At 41.9% G+C, this 22,453-nt stretch overlaps 1 protein-coding gene across 2 annotated transcripts in view; it reads left to right on the forward strand.

Moving 5' to 3' along the window:
- Aig1 (androgen induced 1) overlaps nucleotides 1–22,453 on the forward strand; it is a 226,934-nt gene that overhangs the window by 198,350 nt on the left and 6,131 nt on the right. Inside the window, exons 5-6 of one of the 2 annotated variants that reach the window (XM_052169387.1) lie at nucleotides 21,268–21,431; nucleotides 22,031–22,350. In XM_052169387.1, the coding sequence (XP_052025347.1) occupies nucleotides 21,268–21,431; nucleotides 22,031–22,110 (244 nt within the window). In that variant the 3' untranslated portion in view covers nucleotides 22,111–22,350. Of the gene's footprint in view, nucleotides 1–21,267; nucleotides 21,432–22,030; nucleotides 22,351–22,453 lie in introns of those variants that run through there. The other variant, XM_052169389.1, reaches the window with a different exon arrangement.

Here is a 22,453-nt window from a genome sequence, read left to right on the forward strand (position 1 = left end):
GGGAGGGAGAGAGAGAGAGAGAGAGAGAGAGAAAGAAAGAAAGAGAAAGAAAGAAAGAAAGAAAGAAAGAAAGAAAGAAAGAAAGAAAGAAAGAAAGAAAGAAAGAAAGAAAGAAAAAAAGAAAGAAAGAAAGAAAACTGCTGGCTGAACTTTGGGGCGCCCTCTGCCTTGTCTTCAGTGCCACACATATCCGCTCTGTTAAACTACTTGAAATTTCATAAACTCAGCTCTCAGACATATTACATTTATCCCTTTGCCTGAACTATCGCCTTCAAGCCTTTCCACCTTCCCTAGTCTGTCTTCGAATCTCACATCATAGATCTCGTACTCCGACCTAGGACTCACCTGTGGACCCCCCTTTCACGTCCTCTCACGACATAGGCAGTGACATGGCTTTGATCTTCCTACCATTAGGCTGTGGTCTCATGGGTGAGAGCTATGGCTTTCCCCACCTGGCTTGGGGCAATGCCCAGTGTCTGGAAGGAGCTTGCTAAGTCCAAGCAATATTGAACAAAGGGATAGTGGACACTATCAAAAAACATCAATCCGGACAGGCATCGCAGTACACACCGGTAATCCAAGCACTTAGAGGCTGAATCGGGAAGATTATCACATCAATGCCAGAGGATGATCTTGTCTCAAGAAAAAGGGGGGGGGAACAATAACAATAATGGCTTGAATCCTTGAATTCTGAGAAGCAGGCCAGAGCAGATGGCGGGTGCCCTTCCTACATGCTGGATGTGGCGTTTCCTCAGAGAAGAATGTGTCTTTTAAAAAAAAGTGAGAACTAGAGTAAGTGATGTTTGTCAAAACATATTTGTCTTTCTAGAAAGTGTCGCAAGTGAGTCTTCAGAAATGATTAAATTATCAGCTCTCTCCTGTTCTTTCTTGGTCCACACGGGGTATTCCACCCTCCATGATAATTGCTAAGCACAACTGGAAGCAGGCTGTTTGCAGAGCTACACTGATGGAGACATGAACCATAGGAGCCAGGATATCCAATCTAACCGATCATTAGAAAGAGCCTCATGAGGGCTGCGGCGATGGCTCCCTGGGTATCCTGCTTGCCCTGACAGTGGAAACTTGAATCCCCAGAAGCCACGGAAGAACAGATGCAGAAGTGCATGCATCTGTAATTTCAACAGTCTTGTAGGGAGCTGGGAGGTGGAGACAGAAAGATGCCAACAGCTCACAGACCAGCTACTCTGTGAGTGGCATACTCTGCAGCAAATGAGGCACCCTGTCTCTAAAGGTAGGATACAAGAACAGACACCCAGTGTATGTATTCACTCGCATTGTAACACACACACACACACACACACACACAGAGAGAGAGAGAGAGAGAGAGAGAGAGACTGAGAGAGAGAGATGCATATACAAGGAAAATAATAAAAGAATAGTCTCCTAATAGACATTAGAAAGAATAAAAATGGTTTTTACTATTTACTAGTAACTGGTCTGACCCCATCACTTACAAAGACTGGTTAACTCAGTTAATATTTTTAACTGTGCACACTTATAGAAAAATCAAAGTTTTTTGGACAAAGTTAAGTATGTATTATTGAATCAGTCGAGTTGTTACCTAGACTTGAGTAAATGAAATAGGCATACATAGAAAATAAAATGGGGTTTATATCACTGTGCACTAAGCCTTTGAATAGAAGTTCCCTTCAGGGTGTCACTGAATAGAAGTAGCTGATGCTCAGATAATTAAGTGAACTTGATCTGCTGCGTGAGAGCAGGCAATAAGCCTCTTTCTCCGATCACTTTTAATAGTTTATTTCTCAGTATGGGATTCCTTAAAGCAATGATGTAGTTTGTTTTCATGAGACAAACATTGGGATATGGCCTTGAATTGGCTCTCACTTTGCAGTTCAAAGTATATCTTAAGGCCTATCCAATGACGAGCAAAGACAAAAATATTGTTCCTTCAGATCACCACATTTAAGGTGTTCATTAACATTAATCATTGGGGCTCTTGGGATGAAGCAGCGTGGCCAACTTTCACTGGCCCTGCGTTGTATGAAGTTTGCTAGCATCTAGGAAGCAGCAAGCTCACACAAAGGCCAATCAGGGAGGTTTCCATGGTAGCAGTCTTTTTTTTTTTAATTTTTTTTTGTCCGCACATTTCTAACATAGATCAGATCTGAATACTCACTGTGCTTCTGCTTAATGAAAAGGAAATGGAATATTGGTAATGCCAGTAGTCAGGTCTGCTCTCCAGGTGCCGCACCAAGGTGAGGCGGGAAATCTGCTCAGGTTTTCTTTTCAACCAGAGGTCTGCTAAGGAGGACTGGAGTCCCTTTGATCTTTATCGTATGTTAACGACCTCCAGTCATCTGTTCTTGCTACAGAGGCAAATGGATCTACAGGGAAGTACAGCGTTTTCATCAGAGCAGCCTCTTATAGCAGACAAGCTTGTAAGCCTGTGCCAGGGAGAACTCAATGTAGCAACATGGAAAAAAAAGACGGCATTAAAGAATGAAGGTGCTTGGTCCCTGCAGAGTCCGTGCGTGTATTCATTCTGCCCGGATTCTCAACACCTGGGTTTTCTTATGGTCCTTATTACCTAACATCCATGCATTGTGGAATCACCTCTCTCTGGTTGTAAGTTAAAGATTTCATCTCTTAGCCACAATTATGGAATGCACTATGTAGACTTCTTATTCTGCAAGAAGTCCATAGGGAAGTTAAATGGTCCTCAGTCATCCAGCCAAAGAGGACGTACCAGGGATTCACATCATCCTGCTGCTCAGTCATAGAAAGCATCACACCTTCCTCCTACTTAGACAAAAGTGCAGAAATAACATTGATCTGATTTCATTTAGTTTTCCTTTCTCCCTCTCATAGACTGGGGGATCTGAAAACACTTATGAACCAGTATGTCCCCAGTACTTCTGTATCAGTTACTTTAATCATGAAATCTGAACAAGTCATGGCTTGGTTTTACTTACAGTTTTAATCTTCAGTATAAATGGCGTAAGTGGGTGCTACATTCATGAAGATATATAAAAGCTGTCATGTAGAAATTATATTTTTTAATATTTTAAATGAGAAAACTTCAGTAGAATGTAGTATAGAAATTAATAAGCATTTCAGCATAAATGAGGTTACTGAAGACCCAGGGTTGAGGTATTAAAGTAAATCAGAAACTAAAGGTTCTAGCTGGAAGTTGTCTGGACATTTCCATATAGGGGAATGTGAACAATCTCAGTGCACAGAGAAATTGAAGGTCAACAGAACTAGAAATGGATCTATAGATTCAGACCCATACACTAAGGGTACATCAGCCAGCTACTTAGCCAATGAAAAGCATGAGATAGTAGGTGCTGAGGTAGAACTTCCAGAACCACACCTGAGGAAAAGCCAGGTTCACACATTCTGCCACCACTGTTAGAAACCTAATAGTGAGACCAACCACCAACTGGTATTTTAGAAGAAAGAAGCCCTACATTTTTTCCTGAAGTTTATAAGCACCATGGTTTTCCTATTTAAGGAATGACCAAAAGAGTATTTTGTCCATGGGTAGGAAATTAGAATTGTCCTGTGTATAGAAGACAGCCTTGAGTAGATGTGTTCTCTTCATTCTGAATCATTTCCTTTTAGTCTTTAATTTATGATGAGGTAATCTCTTTATTCCAACTGTCCACAGACTATGAGGACTTGGGCAGGCCCTGTACAATTGCAGATTTCAGCAATAGTCCCTTCTGTGACCAGGTTAGCCCCATTGAAGCAGAGATTCCTGCTATCCAACTGCTTTGGCGTGGGATCCTTCCCAACCAAAAAGCCTGAGAGTGAGTCCTATGGCTCAAGTAAAACATTCTAGTAGCCATAGATGCTACTAACTTGGCTACCTAAAATTCTAAGCTGGATTGATAGGACAGGTAAAGTTTTTCTCCCCCTGAAGCTAGCCAGGAAAGATTGGAAAAGATGGCTCTCCTCAAATGTACAGACAACAAAGTGAGAGAGCTCAAGCATCAGAAAGAATCAAGGGAATGTCACATCACCCCAAAAGAAAACTGATAAAGGATGTGCAAACCAGATGGAAAAAATATTTCTAAAGAACTCAAAATAATCTAATTTAAAAAGACATACTTTTAAAGCTCAGAGCAAACAAACTGAATGGTAATAAGAATGAAATAAAATTAGAAAGCCAAAAAGAAATAAAGATACTTTTAGATGTTAGAGCTAAAGAATATAATGACTGAAATGACTAAAGATTTCATAGAACTTCAAAAGCAGAAGATAAAGTAGAACAGGTCACAGACACAAGGTGTCATTTAGTTATTTCTCCAAGTCAGAGAAGCAAAAGGAAAACTGAGAAGAGTAAAGATCTGTTTGGGATGTATAAGATCCCAAGAACTGAATTAATATATGAGATATGAGAGTCCCAAATGAACCAGAGGAAGGCATAGTCAGAAGTCTTCCAAATCTGGGGAGAGAAATGGATACCCAAATTTATGAACCTCTTACAGCATATAATTAATGTGAACTTAAAGATGTCCAAGTTGAAACTCACAAAAAGGGCATTGAAAAATGTCAAAGTAAAGGAGAAAAATTTCCAAGCAGCAAGGAAAAAGTCAAGTCATTGCACACAAACAATTTCCTTGTAAAACTACTTATGGATTTCTTAACAGAAATATCTGCAGGCAATAAGAGGATTATCTATCCAAACTACTATAAAGAAAGAAAACTCGACCAATAATAGTATACCTAGACAAACTGTGCTTCATGAATGGAGAAAAGATTAAAGTCTTCCCTCATAGAGAAAACAAAGAAAGACTGAGGAATTTGTTGCCAGGAATCAAGCTTTACAAATAATAAAGGTAGTCACCAATTTGAAACAAATAATGAGCAGTACATTAATCACAGAAAGCAAATATCACTAAAGGCAACGTCGAAGGGTAAATGTGTTGAGAAGATAACACAAGAATCCATCACTGAATACACATAGAGAAGACAAGAGTCTGGTGTCGGTAACTGACAGGATGGTTGAAGTGGACTCTAGCTATTTCTAGGTTCTTTGAATTGAAAACATCAATTCTCATTTGATGTTTTTCTGGAAACTACCTTATGATAGGATGTTTTGCTGAAGCAGACACATGAGAAGATGTTTTACTGAGAACAGACGCATGGTGTTTTTCTGGAAACTGTGGTGAAAAGGCATGTGATATTTTGCTGGAAGAGATGCTTGAGTGGACCTGTGATGATTGGAAAGAGTCTAAGTAGAATTCAACAGACGACGCTCTGGCTTTGTTTCACCTTGCTGTGCTTCCTTGGACTTCGCTAATGATGGTCTTCACTACAAAAGCTCTTGCATTGGTTTACCTCGCTTTCTTCTCTGATCTTCACCTGGTGTGACTTCATAGAAAGAAGTGTACCAAAGAACATCTGGCAGTGTTCCAGCTGCTTCTTGCCACTGCCTGCTTCTTGGTGGGCTTGTATGGATCAGCGGAGCCTTGTGGTTTCTTTCAAGCTGCTGCTGCTGGTTCATGTTTGGTGTTTGGCTAATAGACTGGATGACAGACAGCAAAGATTGGAATATGACCCCAAGGAACAACTTTTTAACAGGTCAACGTCCCCCTGGTCCTATTAGCCATTTTCCTCCCCTGTCTCTGGTGGGCTATAAGGGAGGTTGAAACATTTAAGAACCCTTATTAGAGTAGGTTTTGAAAAATTCAAGCCAACAGATGGTAGACGTCCATAACTTTATATGTCATTGAAGTTAAGTTGCCATCAACTCAAAATAGATGCTCATGAGAGTTTTGAAGCAATATTTCTGGTATCAATGAAAGGAAGGGTCCACAACAGAAATGTAATTGCAGAGAGATAAGAATAAAATCCTGCCACCACAAAAAAAAAGAAGAAAAAAAGAAATCTGCAAACCATTGTGAGAGACAACAAAGAAATATGAAAGCAAGCAAATTACAAAGAAAAAAAAGAAGAACCAACAAAGTGGCAAGAATGATGTTTTAACCATCGCTAACTACTTTAAATGTAAGTAGACTGCAATCAAGATCAAAAGGCATATAGTAAGTCTAAATGGATTTTAAAAGAAACAACAAGATACAATTTATGGATACAACTTACATAGTCTAGAAGGAATTGGTATAGATTTAGAGACATGTGCTGAATGTGAAGGGGTGCACATAGATGCAACATACGGATGATTTTCAACAACCAAAGAAAGAGATAGCTGGCTATCACCTTATGTACCTGAAATTTCAACACTGTGAAGCAGAGGCAGCAAGATTTTGATCTGAAAGCCAGTATTAACTGAGACTTTATCTCAAAAAGATAAAAGCAAATAGATAAAAGAAAAAAGAGACAAAAAGGAAATGAATAAAGGAAAATGGAAGCTGTGATATATATATATATATCACATATATATATAGCTGTGATATATGTATATATATATATATATATATATATATATATATATATATATATATATAGAGAGAGAGAGAGAGATAGGTAGGTAAATAGATATAAAACACACACACACATATATATGGTCAGGGTTAGGGTCTACACATACACACACACACATACATGGGGAGAAAGAGAGACAGAGAGACACAGAGAGACTATATATTTATAGTCAGAATATATCATTAAACAGGCTAAGTCAAAATCTGTTTTGAAGAGTCAAGGGGATGGATTAGCATATGATACATATTATGTACTTAATAGTCAAGTGACTTAGTATGTTAAACATTGCACAACTTAAAAGGAGGAATGAATAGCAATACAATCATTGTAGGGCATTAATACTGCTGTGCCAACAGACAGATGTACAGACAGAAAATGAGTCATGTGGTGATAGACTTGAACAGCACTGGAGATCTGTGTACCTCACAGGGTGTCTCATCCCACACCAACAGAGCACCTTTTCTTTAAACAACTGTATTTACTTTTATTTAACAATGTCGTTCCTTTTAGACAATTTCAATGGCTTCAACCCCAACCTCCTCCCATTACCACCCTTCCATCACTTTCCATCTACATTAGTTAAGGTTTCTGTTTCTGTGCTAAAACATCATGACATTCTTAAATTAAATTGTAGAAGAAAGGCTTTAGTTTATCTAAGACAAGAACCTAGAGGCAGGAGCTGAAGCAGAGGCTATGGAGGAGCGCTGCTTATTGGCTTGCTCCCCGTATGTTACTCAATAGCACCCAAGGGCAACACCACTCCCAGTGAGGTGATCCTTCCCACATCAATCACCAATTGAGAACATAGAACACAGCCTTACCCACAGGCCAATCCAGTAGGGGCATTTCCTCAATTGAGATTCCCTCTTCTCAAAAGACTCTAACTTGTATCAAGTTAACATAAAACTAGCCAAGACACCACCCAACCATCAGGTTAATTATTTTCTTTTTCCTCTACTTCCTTCTCCTCCATTATCTTCTTCTTTTTCCCATCAATTTTAGTTTGTGATGCCCGGCTGTCCTTAGGAATTGGGCCTGCCCAATTCTAAGTAGGGTATGTGATCGCCCTACTAAGACTCCTATCACTAAAGGACACAAAGTGTGTTTTCACAGCAACTATCAAGTGCCCAGAGTTCCTCAGGTCCAGGAATATAGTGCACTCTTTAAACAATAAATCTATGACAAAGGCTTGAAGCAATAGCTGAAAGAATTAAATGTGACTTGGCTTGGGGGGGTAGGACCAGGTGTGAGGAGGCAGCTAAGGGCTGCCATTCCTGAGGCAGGGAGTTTCAACCTCTTTAAACAGAAAGCTTTTAGAGCTTTTGAGCATTTAATTCAGAGTAACCAACAAACATTAAACTTTAGAAAGAACACTCATCTGTGTTCTAAGGCTGTCTTGAACAGTAGTGCTCGTGTTATGTGTCACTTCAGGGCCGTGTAGCTCTGAGTCTGGGACCGTTGGTTCTGGTCAGGGACCACACCTACTTCATGAACTGCTGTGTTCTCATCTTTGACACCACTTCGGCCTAACCCATGTACGTTGAGTGGAAAATGAACAAACAGAAGCAGTGCTGTGGCAACAGTAGAGATCTTCTCACTTTACAGTGTGACATGGGGGCACTACTCAAAACAGGAGCTCCAGAAGTAGCCAGAGAGATGTGGCGTGGGACAGGCAGTCGGGAGGACAGCGAGAAATTGTTCATTGCCCCAGTGAAAAGCAGTGCCTGCCTTTGAGGGTCGTAACAGTTTAGTGAAGTCACTTTCTGCAAACGTGTGGAAAATTATGCTATCTGCTGTGGAATTCAGGCAGCTCCTCCTCGCCCCCCAGTTTGAATGTGTGGCTTCTCTCAGCAGTCAACTCCGATATCACATGGATCATAATGGTCCCTTGCTGAGTCCCCCCCCCTCCCTCCTGAAAGAACACATGTTCCCTCCGGTGTTCAATGTGTCAGCTTGATGTTTGGCACCTGTGTGCTTTGAGAAGTTCCAAGTGATTAAAGTTAAGGAGAACCAGCCATGAGTTTTATTGAGGGAAATTCAGGTTGAATTCTCTCCAGGAAAACATCACCATAAAAATCAGGTAGGTTGGAGAGAGTGGTTCTCAGTGGAAATGAATCGCTTGCAACCAGTTGAGGCATGTGCCAGGAGATGTGCTAAAGGAAAACTTTCTGAAGTTGATTATTGGCCCTGCCTTCGTGGATAAATCACTCCGATATTTGTGATTTAGAACCAGGAAGAAAACACATTTCCTCATGACCTCATGACAGAATTCATTCCGAAAGACTTGCACAGCTTGCCTGCTCCCTAGGGATGGGTGGAGGGACTTGTAACCTTGAAAATATTCTCGTCTGGAGTAGAGGAAAATGTTATATACTTCCACATAAAGAGAGACACTGGAAAAGCTTTCGCGGATGCTTGTTTGATTTGTTCAGATATTTTAAAAAAGAACTTTAAGCTGATGGTGCTAAGAACTACATATCTGCCAGCTACATCACTAATTATGTACTTAGTCCTCTCTTTCTGCTGTGTTCTCTGTTCTTGGTGTCAACTTTTGCCTCATTCACAAACTTTATATATTTTCAGCCAGTGTTGAAACTACCCTCCTAACCTGGAAACAGGATCAAAGATCATAATGTTCAAGGTGATTCAAAAATAGATGAATGAGAAGTTTTCCCAAAGTATTCAAGACACAAGACTATGTAACTTGTGAGGCTCAAATGAAAAATATTAGGAGGGCCCTTTGTTAAAATGAATGGTGAACAATTACAAAATGGTGGCTGTGGATCATGAATTCAAGTCTAGGACCCTTCAGAGCCCTGCGTACAGTGTGACACATGGTACACACACCCAGAAAGCCTACTTGGGATCTGTGGGGCTAGTTTCATTGAAAATAATCAAGAAATATTTAATGAATAATAAATTACAATTATGTGTTAAGTTATGACCTTGGAGAATACCCCTAATGTATAATGTTAGGCTTCTGCAGTTCTATCTGTAAACTAAATGGTATTTCAACATAACTGCATGGTGTTTGTAAAACATACATTTTCTAGCATTGCTGATACCTAGAATTAGAGAACGTTTGAGCCCATTTTCCATCTAAGCAAGCATCCCTTCAGAGTCTGAGTCTCTGCTACCTATTCAGTTAGCAACTCTAGGCAAACTCACTGCACCAAGCTCTCATAACTACACCTACGCACTCACTACTGTTCACCCCACAAGTGGAGATGCTTGTGCTAAACAGATGAGTCCATGAGTCCACGAACAACAAAAGCGAAACTTCCAGAGTTACCAAAATGCAATAAGTCAGGTCCTTGTGGAATCAATGCTGGGGAGAAAGTCCACGGAGCCTTCAACCCAAACTAGTCCTCGAGCTGAACATATCTACAGACAATTCAGTCAACACGTGAGCAGATAGATTTGTGATGAAGTGCCTTTTAGAAGCATCAGAGGGTTGAGAGACACAATAGGGCCAGAAGCTGATTCCATACTCTATGCTACCCAGGACCTGGGCCATTGCCTGGCAAGAATAGTGAGTCCTTGTAGGTCAAATGCACATATGGTGTGACTGTTTCTTAAGAGATAGTCATGGCCTCCTCCAAAGAAGCGTTTTATCCCCACAGTGGTTTCCCCTCTCCTCAAAGGAAGTTATAAAATGTGATCCTGGAGTTTTATAAGACATCCAATCTTGTGTTAAAACTTCACTAAAAGTGATTTATCTTGCATTTTTGCAACATTTCTACATCTCACGCTATTTCCGTAACGATCATTGGAATTGCATTTATATTCAGAGGGGGAGACACTTTATAGAGCGATTTCATGCCTAAATCATTGTTGGTTTCTAAGCATATTAAAGGCTTTCCAGGATCCTGTTCCCATCCATCAGAGGCTAAACTCTGGAGCAGCAGAGGAGCCAGCCAAGCAAGCTACGAACTGAACTTCTGAGATGCGTGGCCCAGTTTCTCCACTGCTCAACCATCTGGGCCTCAGTGTTCTCATCTGTAACGTGATATAAACATAACACCTTCCCCTAAAGAAGGGCCCCCATAAAGCATAGGGCCTGTCCCCACTTTTCCAAGTGTAGCTGGCTGGCTGCAAACCGCTATGGAACAAAGTCTATATGTGTGTCTTACAAGCTAAAAGCCTAACTTTCTTTTTCATTTTTTTTATTTATTCACTTTACATCCCAATATCAGGAACCCCTCTCCTCTCAGTATCCCCTCTCATAGAAAGAACCCCCATTCCTCACTCCTCATCCCCTCACACACTACACTCCCCATCTCCCCTGCACAGCAAGTCACTTAGTACTAGGCGCATCTTCTCCCACTGAAACTAGACAAGGTGTCCCAGTTAGGGGAACGGGATCCACAGGCGGGCAACAGAATCAGAGACAGCCCCTGCTCCAGTTGTTGGGGGACCTACATGAAGACCAAGCTGCAGATATATCTCTTACAGATGTGCAGGGGACCTGGGTCCAGCCCATGCTCTCTCTTTGGTTGGTAGTACAGTCTCTGGATGCCCCCCAAAAAGTTCAGGTTAGTTAATTCTGTTGGTCTTCCTATAGAGTCCCTATCCCCTTTGGGTCCCTCAGTCCTTCCCCCAACTCTTCCATAAGAAGAGCGATTTCATGCCTAAATCATTGTTGGTTTCTAAGCTCGGACTGGCTGAGCTCCATCTAATGCTTGACTGTGAGTCTCTGCATCTCTTTTCCTTGGCTGCTGGTTAGAGCCCCTCAAAGGACAGTTACACTAGACTCCTGTCTGCAAGCATAACAGAGTGCCATTAATAGTATCAGGGATTGACTCTTGCCCATGGGATGGTTCTCAATTTGGACTAGTCATTGGCTGGCCATTCCCTCGTCTCTGCTCTTTTTCCCTGAACATCTTGTAGGCAGGACACATTTTGGGGAGAAAGTTTTATGGGTAGGTGGCTGTCTTTATCTCTCCACTGGGAGCCATTCTTGGCTCCAGGAATTGTAGAAGCCTAACTTTTAAGTCACCTAACTCCTTATCTAAATTTAAATAGTAAGCTTTTAATCTTCTTAAATCAGGAAACTAAAAAGGCTCCTGGTGGTACAATAGCTACTATGGCCATTCAGGATAATAAATAAGGGTAATAGCCAGAAAAGGAAGGGTTGACATGTGAACCTCCCTCTTGTCTCTGTCACAGCTCATGATCTTTGTGGCAAGAAGGTCTTCGTCCATGTGACCAAGTGAGCTACTGAATTTGAGGTCAGATTGTTTTAACTCTTCATCAACATGTGATACTCAGTCAATATCCAAAGCAGATTCCAATGAGACACACACACACACACACACACACGTACACACTTTACAAATGGAAGCCAGTTTCCAAGTAACTCTTGATTCTCAGTTTCTCAATTAATAGACACAGTGTCTTTGAACCACTCACTCCCTGGCCCCACGAAACCACACTCCCTCTCTTGTATCCCCTCTTCCTGGCCCACATATCATGGTTTACCTGTTTAGCCTCATTTCCTCTGGAAACAGAACCTGTTTTGAAGCTCTTCCACGAACCCCTTCTCCTCATGCTTTGTATCCACTCTCGTTGAGATGGCCACAGTCCTTTCTGAATTCCCACTATCATCTTGATGACAGTGAACATGACACCAGTGTTGCCACTTCTGACCCACGTAACTAACGGCCTTCAGGACTCCCCTTGTACATCATTTGGATACCTCAAACTGAGCATGTCCAGACAAAACTCTCCTCATCCCTTGAAGGCAGTGTCTGCACAGCATTATTTCCTATCTCAGGAAATGGCAACCCTCTCTACCTGGTTCATCAAGCCAGGAATCTATGATAACTCACCTCCTCACCTCAGAGGCATCACACATAAACCCAGTCAACCACCGAGTCTTCCCATTCTATTTCTGAAAACAGTACTTTTTTATTTTTAATTTTTACTATGAATTGAAAAACCACATTATGTGCCATGACCTAGCCAACATGAGTGTGTGTGTGTGTGGGGGGGGGGGGAGTGTTATCACACATGCATTTATTTCCATGACTGGAACTTTCCTTTTGCAAACCAGTTTGGATCATCAAAGTCCGGCTGGCTTTTTTTTCTTCTGATATCTTGTTTTCATTTTAAATGTTTCTAACTAGTGGTTATTGGCAAATACTGAACAATCAGTGCTTCAGGGAACAGGGGAAAGAACTCCTGATGTATAGTGTTTGCCCTTGTGTAAACAGTCTCACTATGGCTGAATGAAAACAACCACCTAACTGACTCACAAACTTCCTAAATGTGTAACAATTACCCCTCATTACCACCTCGGCATGTTACTGCTTACGACCTACATTGTGATAGATACTGCTCTATATATCTTATGAAACTGTCCATTAATTTTCATTTCCATTGCTACCATTTCCACCTAGGTCACCACTATTCTGGATAGAATTGGTGTTCAGTTCCATCTGCCCACGTTTATTTAATATGCTTCAAAGACTTCTTACTCACCACACTTGATAGAGTCTTAACTTTTGAATGATTTAAGATCACCCATAGTTTGACACCAACCGCTCCTGTGCCCCTCCCTGATCTCAGCAAAAAAAAAATGTTTTCTTATTGACTATCTCCGAATGTTCCCTTTTTCTTGCGTCTTTGGATATTCCTTTTAGCTAGAAAGCTTTTTCCTCCCATCTTTATTAAGCTAAGTCTTCCTTACTGGCACAGCTCAGACTTCCAGTCACTATTCAGGTTCCTGCCGGATGACAGGCATGTTGGGAACTGCTAAGATGACAAAGGAGAACTGCTAAGATGACAAAGAAGCTTTACAGACACAGCTACTCACCTCAAAAAACGTCTACTCTGGTTCAAGTAAAGCTAGGACTCAAATGTAAACACTAGCAAAAGAGCTTAAAATTAAAAAAAAAAATCTGTGTTCTCTAAGAACTTACTGTATTTGATTCAACCTGATGGGTCACGGTGGGGGAGGGGAGACTTTCCTGAATAAAGTGATGGTTGCTCGTTTATCACAGAAGAACTAGCACTTCGGAAGATAAATACAAGTTCACTAGTCCATGGGATGGGTAGCTACCAGCATAGGTAGGAAGAGGCACACATGAAAATCCACATGGTGGGTGGGAATATGGAAAATTAAGAGACCAGATGAAAATCGGTGTAACTGGACTCCAGGAGGAGAAAGGAGTCAAGGAGAAGCAAACAGAAAAGTACAGTCCAGAGTGCATCAGGTGTCTACAATTGTTGTGTATAACAAAGGTGAATGAAGGACCACTGACAGGTTAAAAGTTAATGTGCTAGTATTTGTGATCGAGAAAACTCACGAGGCCCACTGTGACAATTAGAAAAGTAGGGGAAAAGAGAGAAGCCCCAACATAGAAACTCTTGCAGTCGCTAGACAGAGAAATTGTCACACAAATTAAAAAGGTGATAGAAATTGAAAACAAATCAATGTATTGCAGAGATGGTTGAGGAAACCTTGATCAGACCGTGCCTGATGAAAGGGGGAGACATTGGCAGGTGTCTGAGTTGCAAAATGGAGCCATTCTCAGAGTTGAGGAATTCGGGAGCTCTGTCAGAAATAGAAATAAACGTTGGCTGTAGATGCACTGAGTTGGAATCAGTTAAGATTTACAAAATGACTTGCTTTAGGAACTGAGAATAGTTTCTAGATAACAGAAGAGAGAACTGAGTAGGGATACAATGTCTTAGTCAGGGTTTCTATTCCTGCACAAACATCATGACCAAGAAGCAAGTTGGGGAGGAAAGGGAGTTTACACTTCCACATTGCAGTTCATCACTAAAGGAAGTCAGGACTGGAACTCAAGCAGGTCAGGAAGCAGGAGCTGATGCAGAGTCCATGGAGAGATGTTCCTTACTGGCTTGCTTCCCCTGGCTTGCTCAGCTTGCTTTCTTATAGAACCCAGGACTACCAGCCCAGAGATGGTACCACCCACAAGGGGCCCTCATCCCTTGATCACTGAGAAAATGCCTTACATCTGGATCTCATGGAGGCATTTTCTCAACTGAAGCTCCTTTCTGTGATAACTCCAACTTGTTATCAAGTTGACACACAAAATCAGCCAGTGAAATATCTATGTATGTGATGGATGGGAAGCCACAGCCTTGAATTTATCAATAGAATGCATAGCATTAAAAAGCAATTATAAACTAAGATTCAAGGAGTGTCCAAGGCTGAAGAAATGGCTCCACTGCTGTAGCAGAGGACCTAGGTTTAGTTCCCAGCATGCACTTTGTGACTCACAACCACTATCACACCAGTCCAATGTGTCTGACATCTTCTTCTGGCCTCTGAAGACCCCAGACACGCAGCACTTACATGCCTGCAGACCAATTACACTTAAAGTAAACCCATGAAGTCTACATGTAATGATAAAATGGCGAATGAATTTACAGAAGGAGAAAAAGAATAGTCAGTGTGTCAGGGGACAAAAGGAGAGGGAAATGGTGATCAAACCAGCAAGCGTGCTGTATTGGGACATCAAGAATGAAGCTTATAGACTAAAGAAATGACTCAGTGGTTAAGTGTTCTTTTCCAGAGGACTCATGTTCAATTCCCAGCATCCACACTGCAGCTCACAACTGTGTGTAGCACCAGTTCCAGGAGTCTGATGCCCTCTTCTGGCCTCCATGGGCACTGTACACACATGGTGCACAGACATACATTTAGGCAAAACACTCAAACACATAATAAAATAAAATAAAGAATATATAAAATTCTGTGTGTGTATGTGTGTGTGTAACATATTTTTTAAAGATGTATTTATTTATTTTATGTATATGAGTACACTGTCACTATCTTCAGGCACACCAGAAGAGGGCATTGGATCCCATTACAGATGGTTATGAGCCACCATGTGGTTCCTGGGAATTGAACTCAGGACCTTAGGAAGAGCAGTCAGTGAGTGCTCTTAACCACTGAGCCATCTCACCAACCCTGTAGCATATTTTTAAAAGCATTAAGCCATGTTGACAGAAGAGCACCACAACGGGGAATCAGTTAGTATTCAGCAGTTACGCATTTGCCTTGGAGAGGAGAGACCAAGAACAATGGTTATGAAATTGTTGAAAGCTTTTTTTATTGCACATTGATGAAAGTCATTTGAACATATCCGCCATGAAGAAAGGCTTGAAAGAAGGTTGAATATACAAGAAGCTTCACAAGGCTGACTAGTTGTACCTAAGCCATCTTTTCAACAGCAGAAAATAATCCCAACGCACCCCTGGCACTCCTATCCTGGCCTTTGTAAATGTGGTGAGTCTTCACCTTTAACAGCAGAGTCATCTCTCCAGCTCCTGACCTTTGAAATGGTGCCCTGACTTGCAAATGCCCGTGTAATTGCTTGGCCTCTCACTAGATTGTGCTCATAAGGACAGGCCTCTCCGCTGCCTCATTTACTGCTGGGTCTCTGCAAAGTGCTCAGATGGAAGTCATGGACAAGCATCATTTTTTTTAACTTGTACGTTTCAAATAAATTCATTAGAAGTACATGTAATGAAGCGGATAATCCAGAAGTCTTATAATGATAATTAATATGTGCATATGTGTACATAGATAGGTATACACATGCATGCATGCACGCATTCACCATGGTTGTTGATTTCTACAGATAAGAATCTTTAACATAACTTGCCGTTGCCTTAAGCATAGATATTTGGGCACTTAGATGAGAAGACATTAAAAATGAGACAGCAATTGAAAGCGAACCAACAACTAAGAACCCCCAGCTCACAGATGAACAAGGCCATGAGTCATCGTTGCACAGAGAATTTGACTGTGATAATATCAAGGAAGCAAATGATGAAATCACAACCTGTTAGGACAAGAGGATACATCATTCACACTAATCCAGGTGTAGGCCCAAGTAACAGGACTTCTGCATCTGTGTCTGGAATGACTTGATGACCTATAAAGTAAAAAAAAAAAAAAAAAAAAAAATCAGAGAGCAGAGGAGACATATGAATATTTTAAGACAATAAATATCATGTGCCTTAGGGAGAGCAAGTCTAGACAACAAAAAGAGATGAAGCCTGGGTGGGAGAGGGGCTCTGGAGGCTCCACTCTGAATCAGGTTGCTGCTGGGGTATGGGGCGTGGATTTTCTTGAGCAGTGTAGCCATTGATAAATTCTCCATACTCCAGCTAACTTCCCAACCACCATCTACATTCGTGCAAGCAATCCTAATTACTCACGTAAAAGAAAAGCAATATAAAAGGAGAAGTGGGACTTGTTGGGAACAAAAGGTCCAGAGAGAATGGAGGGGGTTAAGAAAGTAATTAGTGTGAGGGGATGAATGTGATTGTAATACGTTATATTATATACATGTGTGAATTTATAACCAAATAAGTAAATTGCTTTATTTATTATTATTGTTGTTGTTGTTATTATTATTGTTGTTGTTATTGTTATTATTCTTTGGTGTTTCAAGGCAGGGCTTCTCCGTATAGCCCTGGCTGTACTGGAACTCACTCTGTAAACCAGGCTGGCCTCAAACTCAGAAATCTGCCTGCCTCTGCCTCCCAAGTGCTGAGATTAAAGGCACGCGCCACCACTGCCCAGGGAAAGGGAAATCAACTGTGCATTCTGCTCCTGACTTTCCCAGTCTTTTTCAGATGTTATTTAGCTTGTTCTCTGGTTCTTTACTTGTCAAAGAATTCTCACCTGAAGAACTTCGGATGGCGGAGAAACATCTTTAAAAATGCTCAAATCAAAACAACCCTGAGATTTCATCTTACACCAGTCAGAATGGCTAAGATTAAAAATTCAGGAGACAGCAGGTGTTGGAGAGGGTGTGGAGAAAGAGGAACACTCCTCTACTGCTGGTAGGGTTGCAAATTGGTACAACCACTCTGAAAATCAGTCTGGCGGTTCCTCCGAAAACTGGGCACCTCACTTCCAGAAGATCCTGCTATACCACTCCTGGGCATATACCCAGAGGATTCCCCACCATGTAATAAGGATACATGCTCTACTATGTTCATAGCAGCCCTATTTATAATTGCCAGATGCTGGAAAGAACCCAGGTATCCCTCAACAGAAGAGTGGATGCAAAAAATGTGGTATATCTACACAATGGAGTACTATTCAGCCATTAGAAACAATGAATTCATGAAATTCTTAGGCAAATGGATGGAGCTAGAGAACATCATACTAAGTGAGGTAACCCAGACTCAAAAGGTGAATCATGGTATGCACTCACTAATAAGTGGATATTAACCTAGAAAACTAGAATACCCAAAACATAATCCACACATCAAATGAGGTACAAGAAGAAAGGAAGAGTGGCCCCTTGTTCTGGAAAGACTCAGTGAAGCAGTATTCGGCAAAACCAGAACGGGGAAGTGGGAAGGGGTAGGTGGGAGGACAGGGGGAGAGAAGGGGGCTTACGGGACTTTCGGGGAGTGGGGGGGCGGCTAGGAAAGGGGAAATCATTTGAAATGTAAATAAAAAATATATCGAATAAAAAAAATGAAAAAAAAAGGGGGGACAAAAGAACCCTTGCAGGGAGTTGTATCACGTAAACATGGGATGCTAGACTGTGGGACTGCACCATGTGCAGGCGGACTGCACAGGCGTCAGCGAGGAGGGATGACGGGATGGTGCATGGACAGCTCCATTGGAATTATCGTTTGTCCAAGGTGGTGGTGACGTGGTAACCGGTCATGGAGTTCTAAAGTTTGAGCAAAGATCCAATCTGGAGACATAAATTTAGAAGTCACCTAAAGGCTCATAGGATGTGGTCACTGTTACATCGTTCAGCATTATGTGTTGGTTTTGTTGGGATCAAAAGTGCATTACATTTGCTGAGGAGCAGACCCCGGGGTTGGCAGCAGATGCTAAGAGCAGCAAATGAAAGACCTAGTGCACCCAAGGCCGGCAGAGTGGAAGGAACCGGTATGCCGAGCATATGTGTCATGCACTGTTGAATGGTACTCCAATTTGCATAATGGAGAAAAAGGGTTTTCCAGTAAGTCAGCTCACCATTTTATAATTGGTTTGTAAAACTAACTGACTATTTGATAACGCTAAGTTGGGGGCCTGTTGCATATTTCCTATGTAGACCCAACATCTTATCTTAGTTAGACCTAGACAGGGAAGATCTAAGTATGGTGATTTACGAACCAGCAGAACAGGTCATGTCAAACTTTACAGTCTCATTCCAACGATTTAATTTCCCTTGGTCTCTACCAGTGCTTCTGCTTATATATATTAAAAAAAAATGCCAATGTTTCATATATTATATCCTGACCAGAGTTTCCCCATCCTCTGCTTCTCTTTTTTCCTCTCCTCTCTCCTCTCCCATCTCCCCTCTTCCCTAGATCCACTCCTCCTCTGTTTCCCTTCAGAAAAGAGCATGCTTTGCAGAGATATCAACAAGAGCATAACAAGCTATAATAAGACTACACGCAGGCCCTCTTATCAAGGCTGCATGAAACAATCCATAGAAGGAAAGGGTCCTAAGAGCCAGCCCCCTGTTCCCGCTGTTAGGAGGCCCATAAGAACACCAAACTACACAGTCATAAGATAAACACAGAGCTCCTCGCTCAGACCCATGCAGGCTCTGGTTGTTGCTTCAGACTCTGTGAGTTGATATGAGCCTTGGTTAGTTGATTCTGTGGGCCAAGCTCTTGTGGTGTTCTCGACCCTTCTGGGGTGCTCTTCTCCAGGGTCCACCAAAGGGTTGTTTGTGAGTCTCTGCATCAGTTGCTGGATGAAGCCTCTCTGGTGACTGTTGGGCTAGGTTCTGGCAGTGAGTGTGGCAGAGTATCGTTAGGAATCCTCTCATTGACTTTGAGTGCACGTGTGATAACATTTTTTTAGCAGGAATATTTTGGCTTGAGTAAGTCAATACCATGGAAATTATTAACAATTTTTAGATGCATACTTAGGTGGTATAGTGATGATGTCTAGTCTTCAAATGTTTCATCATCTTCAACACAAACTCCCTCTTCCTCCACTCCCTTCAGTCCCTTGTATATTAGTGAGCTTTCCATTGCTGTTACAAACAAAACAAAACAACAAAACCCCTAAGATAAACAGTTTAAATGGAGGAAAAGCTTATTTTCCATCACAGTATCTAAGGTTTCCATGCATGGCGAGTTGCCCTGGCAACTCTCTTGAAGGAGCAAGTAGAATGGGAAAGCTGCTCATCTCATAGAGACCGGAAGTGAAATGGTAGCCTTCAAAAGCAGGCCCCAACAGCCTGCTTCCTCCACAGAGACTCCACTCCTTACAGCCCCCTCAGCTTCCCAATAACCAGTTATCTTAGGGATGCAGCAATGGTGCAATCCACTGAGTAGCTCAAAGCCCTCAGGATCCAGTCACCTCCCAAAGGCCCCACCACAGGATGCTGCTGCTTTGAGGACTATGCCTTCAATACATGGGTTTGGGGGAACATTTTGACAGAGAATGTCTCTCAGTCTGCTTGTTTTAGTGCCTCATATAAATGGAATTACCGGAAGTTGTCCTGTGTTTGACTTCCTTCATTATGTTTTTGAGGTTCAGTATGTTGTAGTGTGTACTAAAGCTTTATTCTTCCCTGTACAAAATGACATCCCAGTGTGTGTTGTATACAACTCTTTGTGCATTCATTCCTCTTTTGATGGGCATGGGTTATTTCAAACATTTGACTGCTCCAAGCGCCAGTGTATTGATGTGTTACAACCTCCACTCTCAGTTATTCTGGAAATACATATAAAAGTAGAATTGTAAACCACTATGTTTTAACACCATGTATGTGCTGTGCATGTTTGCATATGTGTGAATATGTTCGTGTATGGTTTTGGCTTTGCATGTTGGTGGTTTGTTCATTTAAAAGCTGAAATCCTTCAGAATCACCACCAGAATAAGTTTCACCTCCATGGTGATGGGACTTTACCCATGAGGATAAAGCAGGCTCTGTAGGGAAGACCCATATGTCTTCCTGCCACTAATGAAGCCTTTGTTAGGTTTAGTAGAACCAGAAAGAAAGGAAGATGACCAACCCCAAACACTAAGGTCTAGAAAGTAACCTTATTTCTTAGTGGGATAGTTATTTGTAATTTCACTCACCAAAACCTATATTCTTAAGTAAAAAAGTGAACCCCCAAATAATACAGAAAATGTGTACCAGCAGCCATGCCAAAACTAAGACAGTGAAGCAGACACTGTACCTAAGCTCTGGGAAGCAATGCTACTAGATGTTGCTGTTTCCCCAGAGCCAGAAACATCCAGCCCAGAAACAAGACGGTTACAAGTGAGCACGTACCAGCATTTAGAAGGCATCTGGGAAACAGGGAAGCAGGAAGCCCGTATCTGCAGAGTGATGGGGGGGGGAGGGCTGGCTCTAGCACATGCAGGCCGTGTTCCTGTCTCAGTGAAAGGCAGCATGGCAAGAAACCTGGCCGATCCTGTCAGCTTTAGTACAGCACGATTGCCTAATGCTACATTGTTCCATTGTATAAAGAAGAGATTAAAAGGATTGTATAACAGTATTAAATCCCTTGGCAGTTTCTAATTCCTGACCAAAACCTTTTAAGTGTCATTAAAGAGAGAAGAAGACAGTGCCAGGAAGGAGGCGACAGGGAGATGTCTCACTCAGTGCAGTGGGGGGTCCCGACACAGTGCCTGGGACAAATAAGGCACAGCCAAGAATGGCAAAGAACGTAGTTGCTGGCTGAGTGATGATGGACAGTTTGACTCCTAACTCGGAACTTCCCTAGAATCATACAAGATGCTAACAGACTGTGGACAGACAGGAGCGCCTTGCTAGTGCGATGCGCTTGCAATGCATTCACAACCCCACAGCTTGTGACTCTACCGTTGTCTCTTTTCCAATTCCGATGCAGGGTGTGCTGGATACATCATGTCACCGGCATGTGGGTGTACCCGTTCCTGGAGCATATTGGCTCAGGAGCCAGGATCATCTTCTTTGGGTCAACAACCATCTTAATGAATTTCCTGTACCTGCTTGGAGAAGTACTGAACAGCTATATCTGGGATACACAGAAAAGTGAGTATCACCTGGGCGCATAAAACAAGAGCAGCACTGCCCGGGAGACCACTGGCTGAGGGCAGCTTCTGCAGCAGGCTCTTCAGTCTTCCACACGGGCTTTCTCTACGGAAGCTTCACTTTTCTTTCTTTCTTTCTTTTTTTTTTTTTATTGCAGCATTAATTTAGGAGCTGCTGGCAGTGTTACCTGAAAGGTTTATTTCTCACTTGCTCTTATTAGGTAGTAAAACATCCAAACCTAAAGATAAAAGAAGCATGCTCATAAAATTATATAGAAAAAAAAAAATACAGTGTTGATAGGGGCAGCAAAAGTGAAGCCAGCTACGATCACCAGAATTCTGCCATGGCGAACAGACCCTAAATTAAATAGTAAGTTATTCAACCAGCTTCATTAAAAGTCACCAGATCTCATTTTTTAATGTCATTTTTTCATGGGTGCGCTAGGCTCAAAGGAATCTCATGACCATGAAGGCAAAACTATAAACACTGCAGGAGACTGCCCTTTGGTGGAGTGGAAGGTCACGGAGAGATGCAATATATTTCATGGCTGTTCAAGCTCCCTTAATCTTTGACTTCATTTCTTTTGTTTCTATTTATAGCCAAGCCTTCTTCTTGTCAAGACACCCAATCTGCTCTAAGCTGTGCCAAACCTGTCCAAAATCTATGTAAAGATACATAAATGCTGGAAGGTGGGACAGCAAGAGCTTGAATGTCGGGTGCTGTGAACCCTGCATGAAACACAGCCAGGGGAGGAGCAGGGGTTTCAGAGAGATCTGGGCATCTCCTCGGACGTAGTCCACCATGCTGGATATCACCTGTAAGTGGACTGTGATCCACTAATGCTGAACACCGACTGAGGACCAGTCACTGTGCAGGGCCTCAGCCCACTAGATTAATAAAGTAGTTGCTGCAACAGTCATTGAAGCAGACTGGTTTCGTGTGTGCTTCTTCTGAGACTGTGTGACTCAACATGTCAGCCAACGCTAAATGACCCCAGTTTTAATCTGCTCAGGCCACAGCTT

The sequence above is a fragment of the Apodemus sylvaticus genome, chromosome 23 (genome assembly GCF_947179515.1).
Source record: "Apodemus sylvaticus chromosome 23, mApoSyl1.1, whole genome shotgun sequence".
In the NCBI taxonomy this organism is placed as follows: Eukaryota; Metazoa; Chordata; class Mammalia; order Rodentia; family Muridae; genus Apodemus; species Apodemus sylvaticus.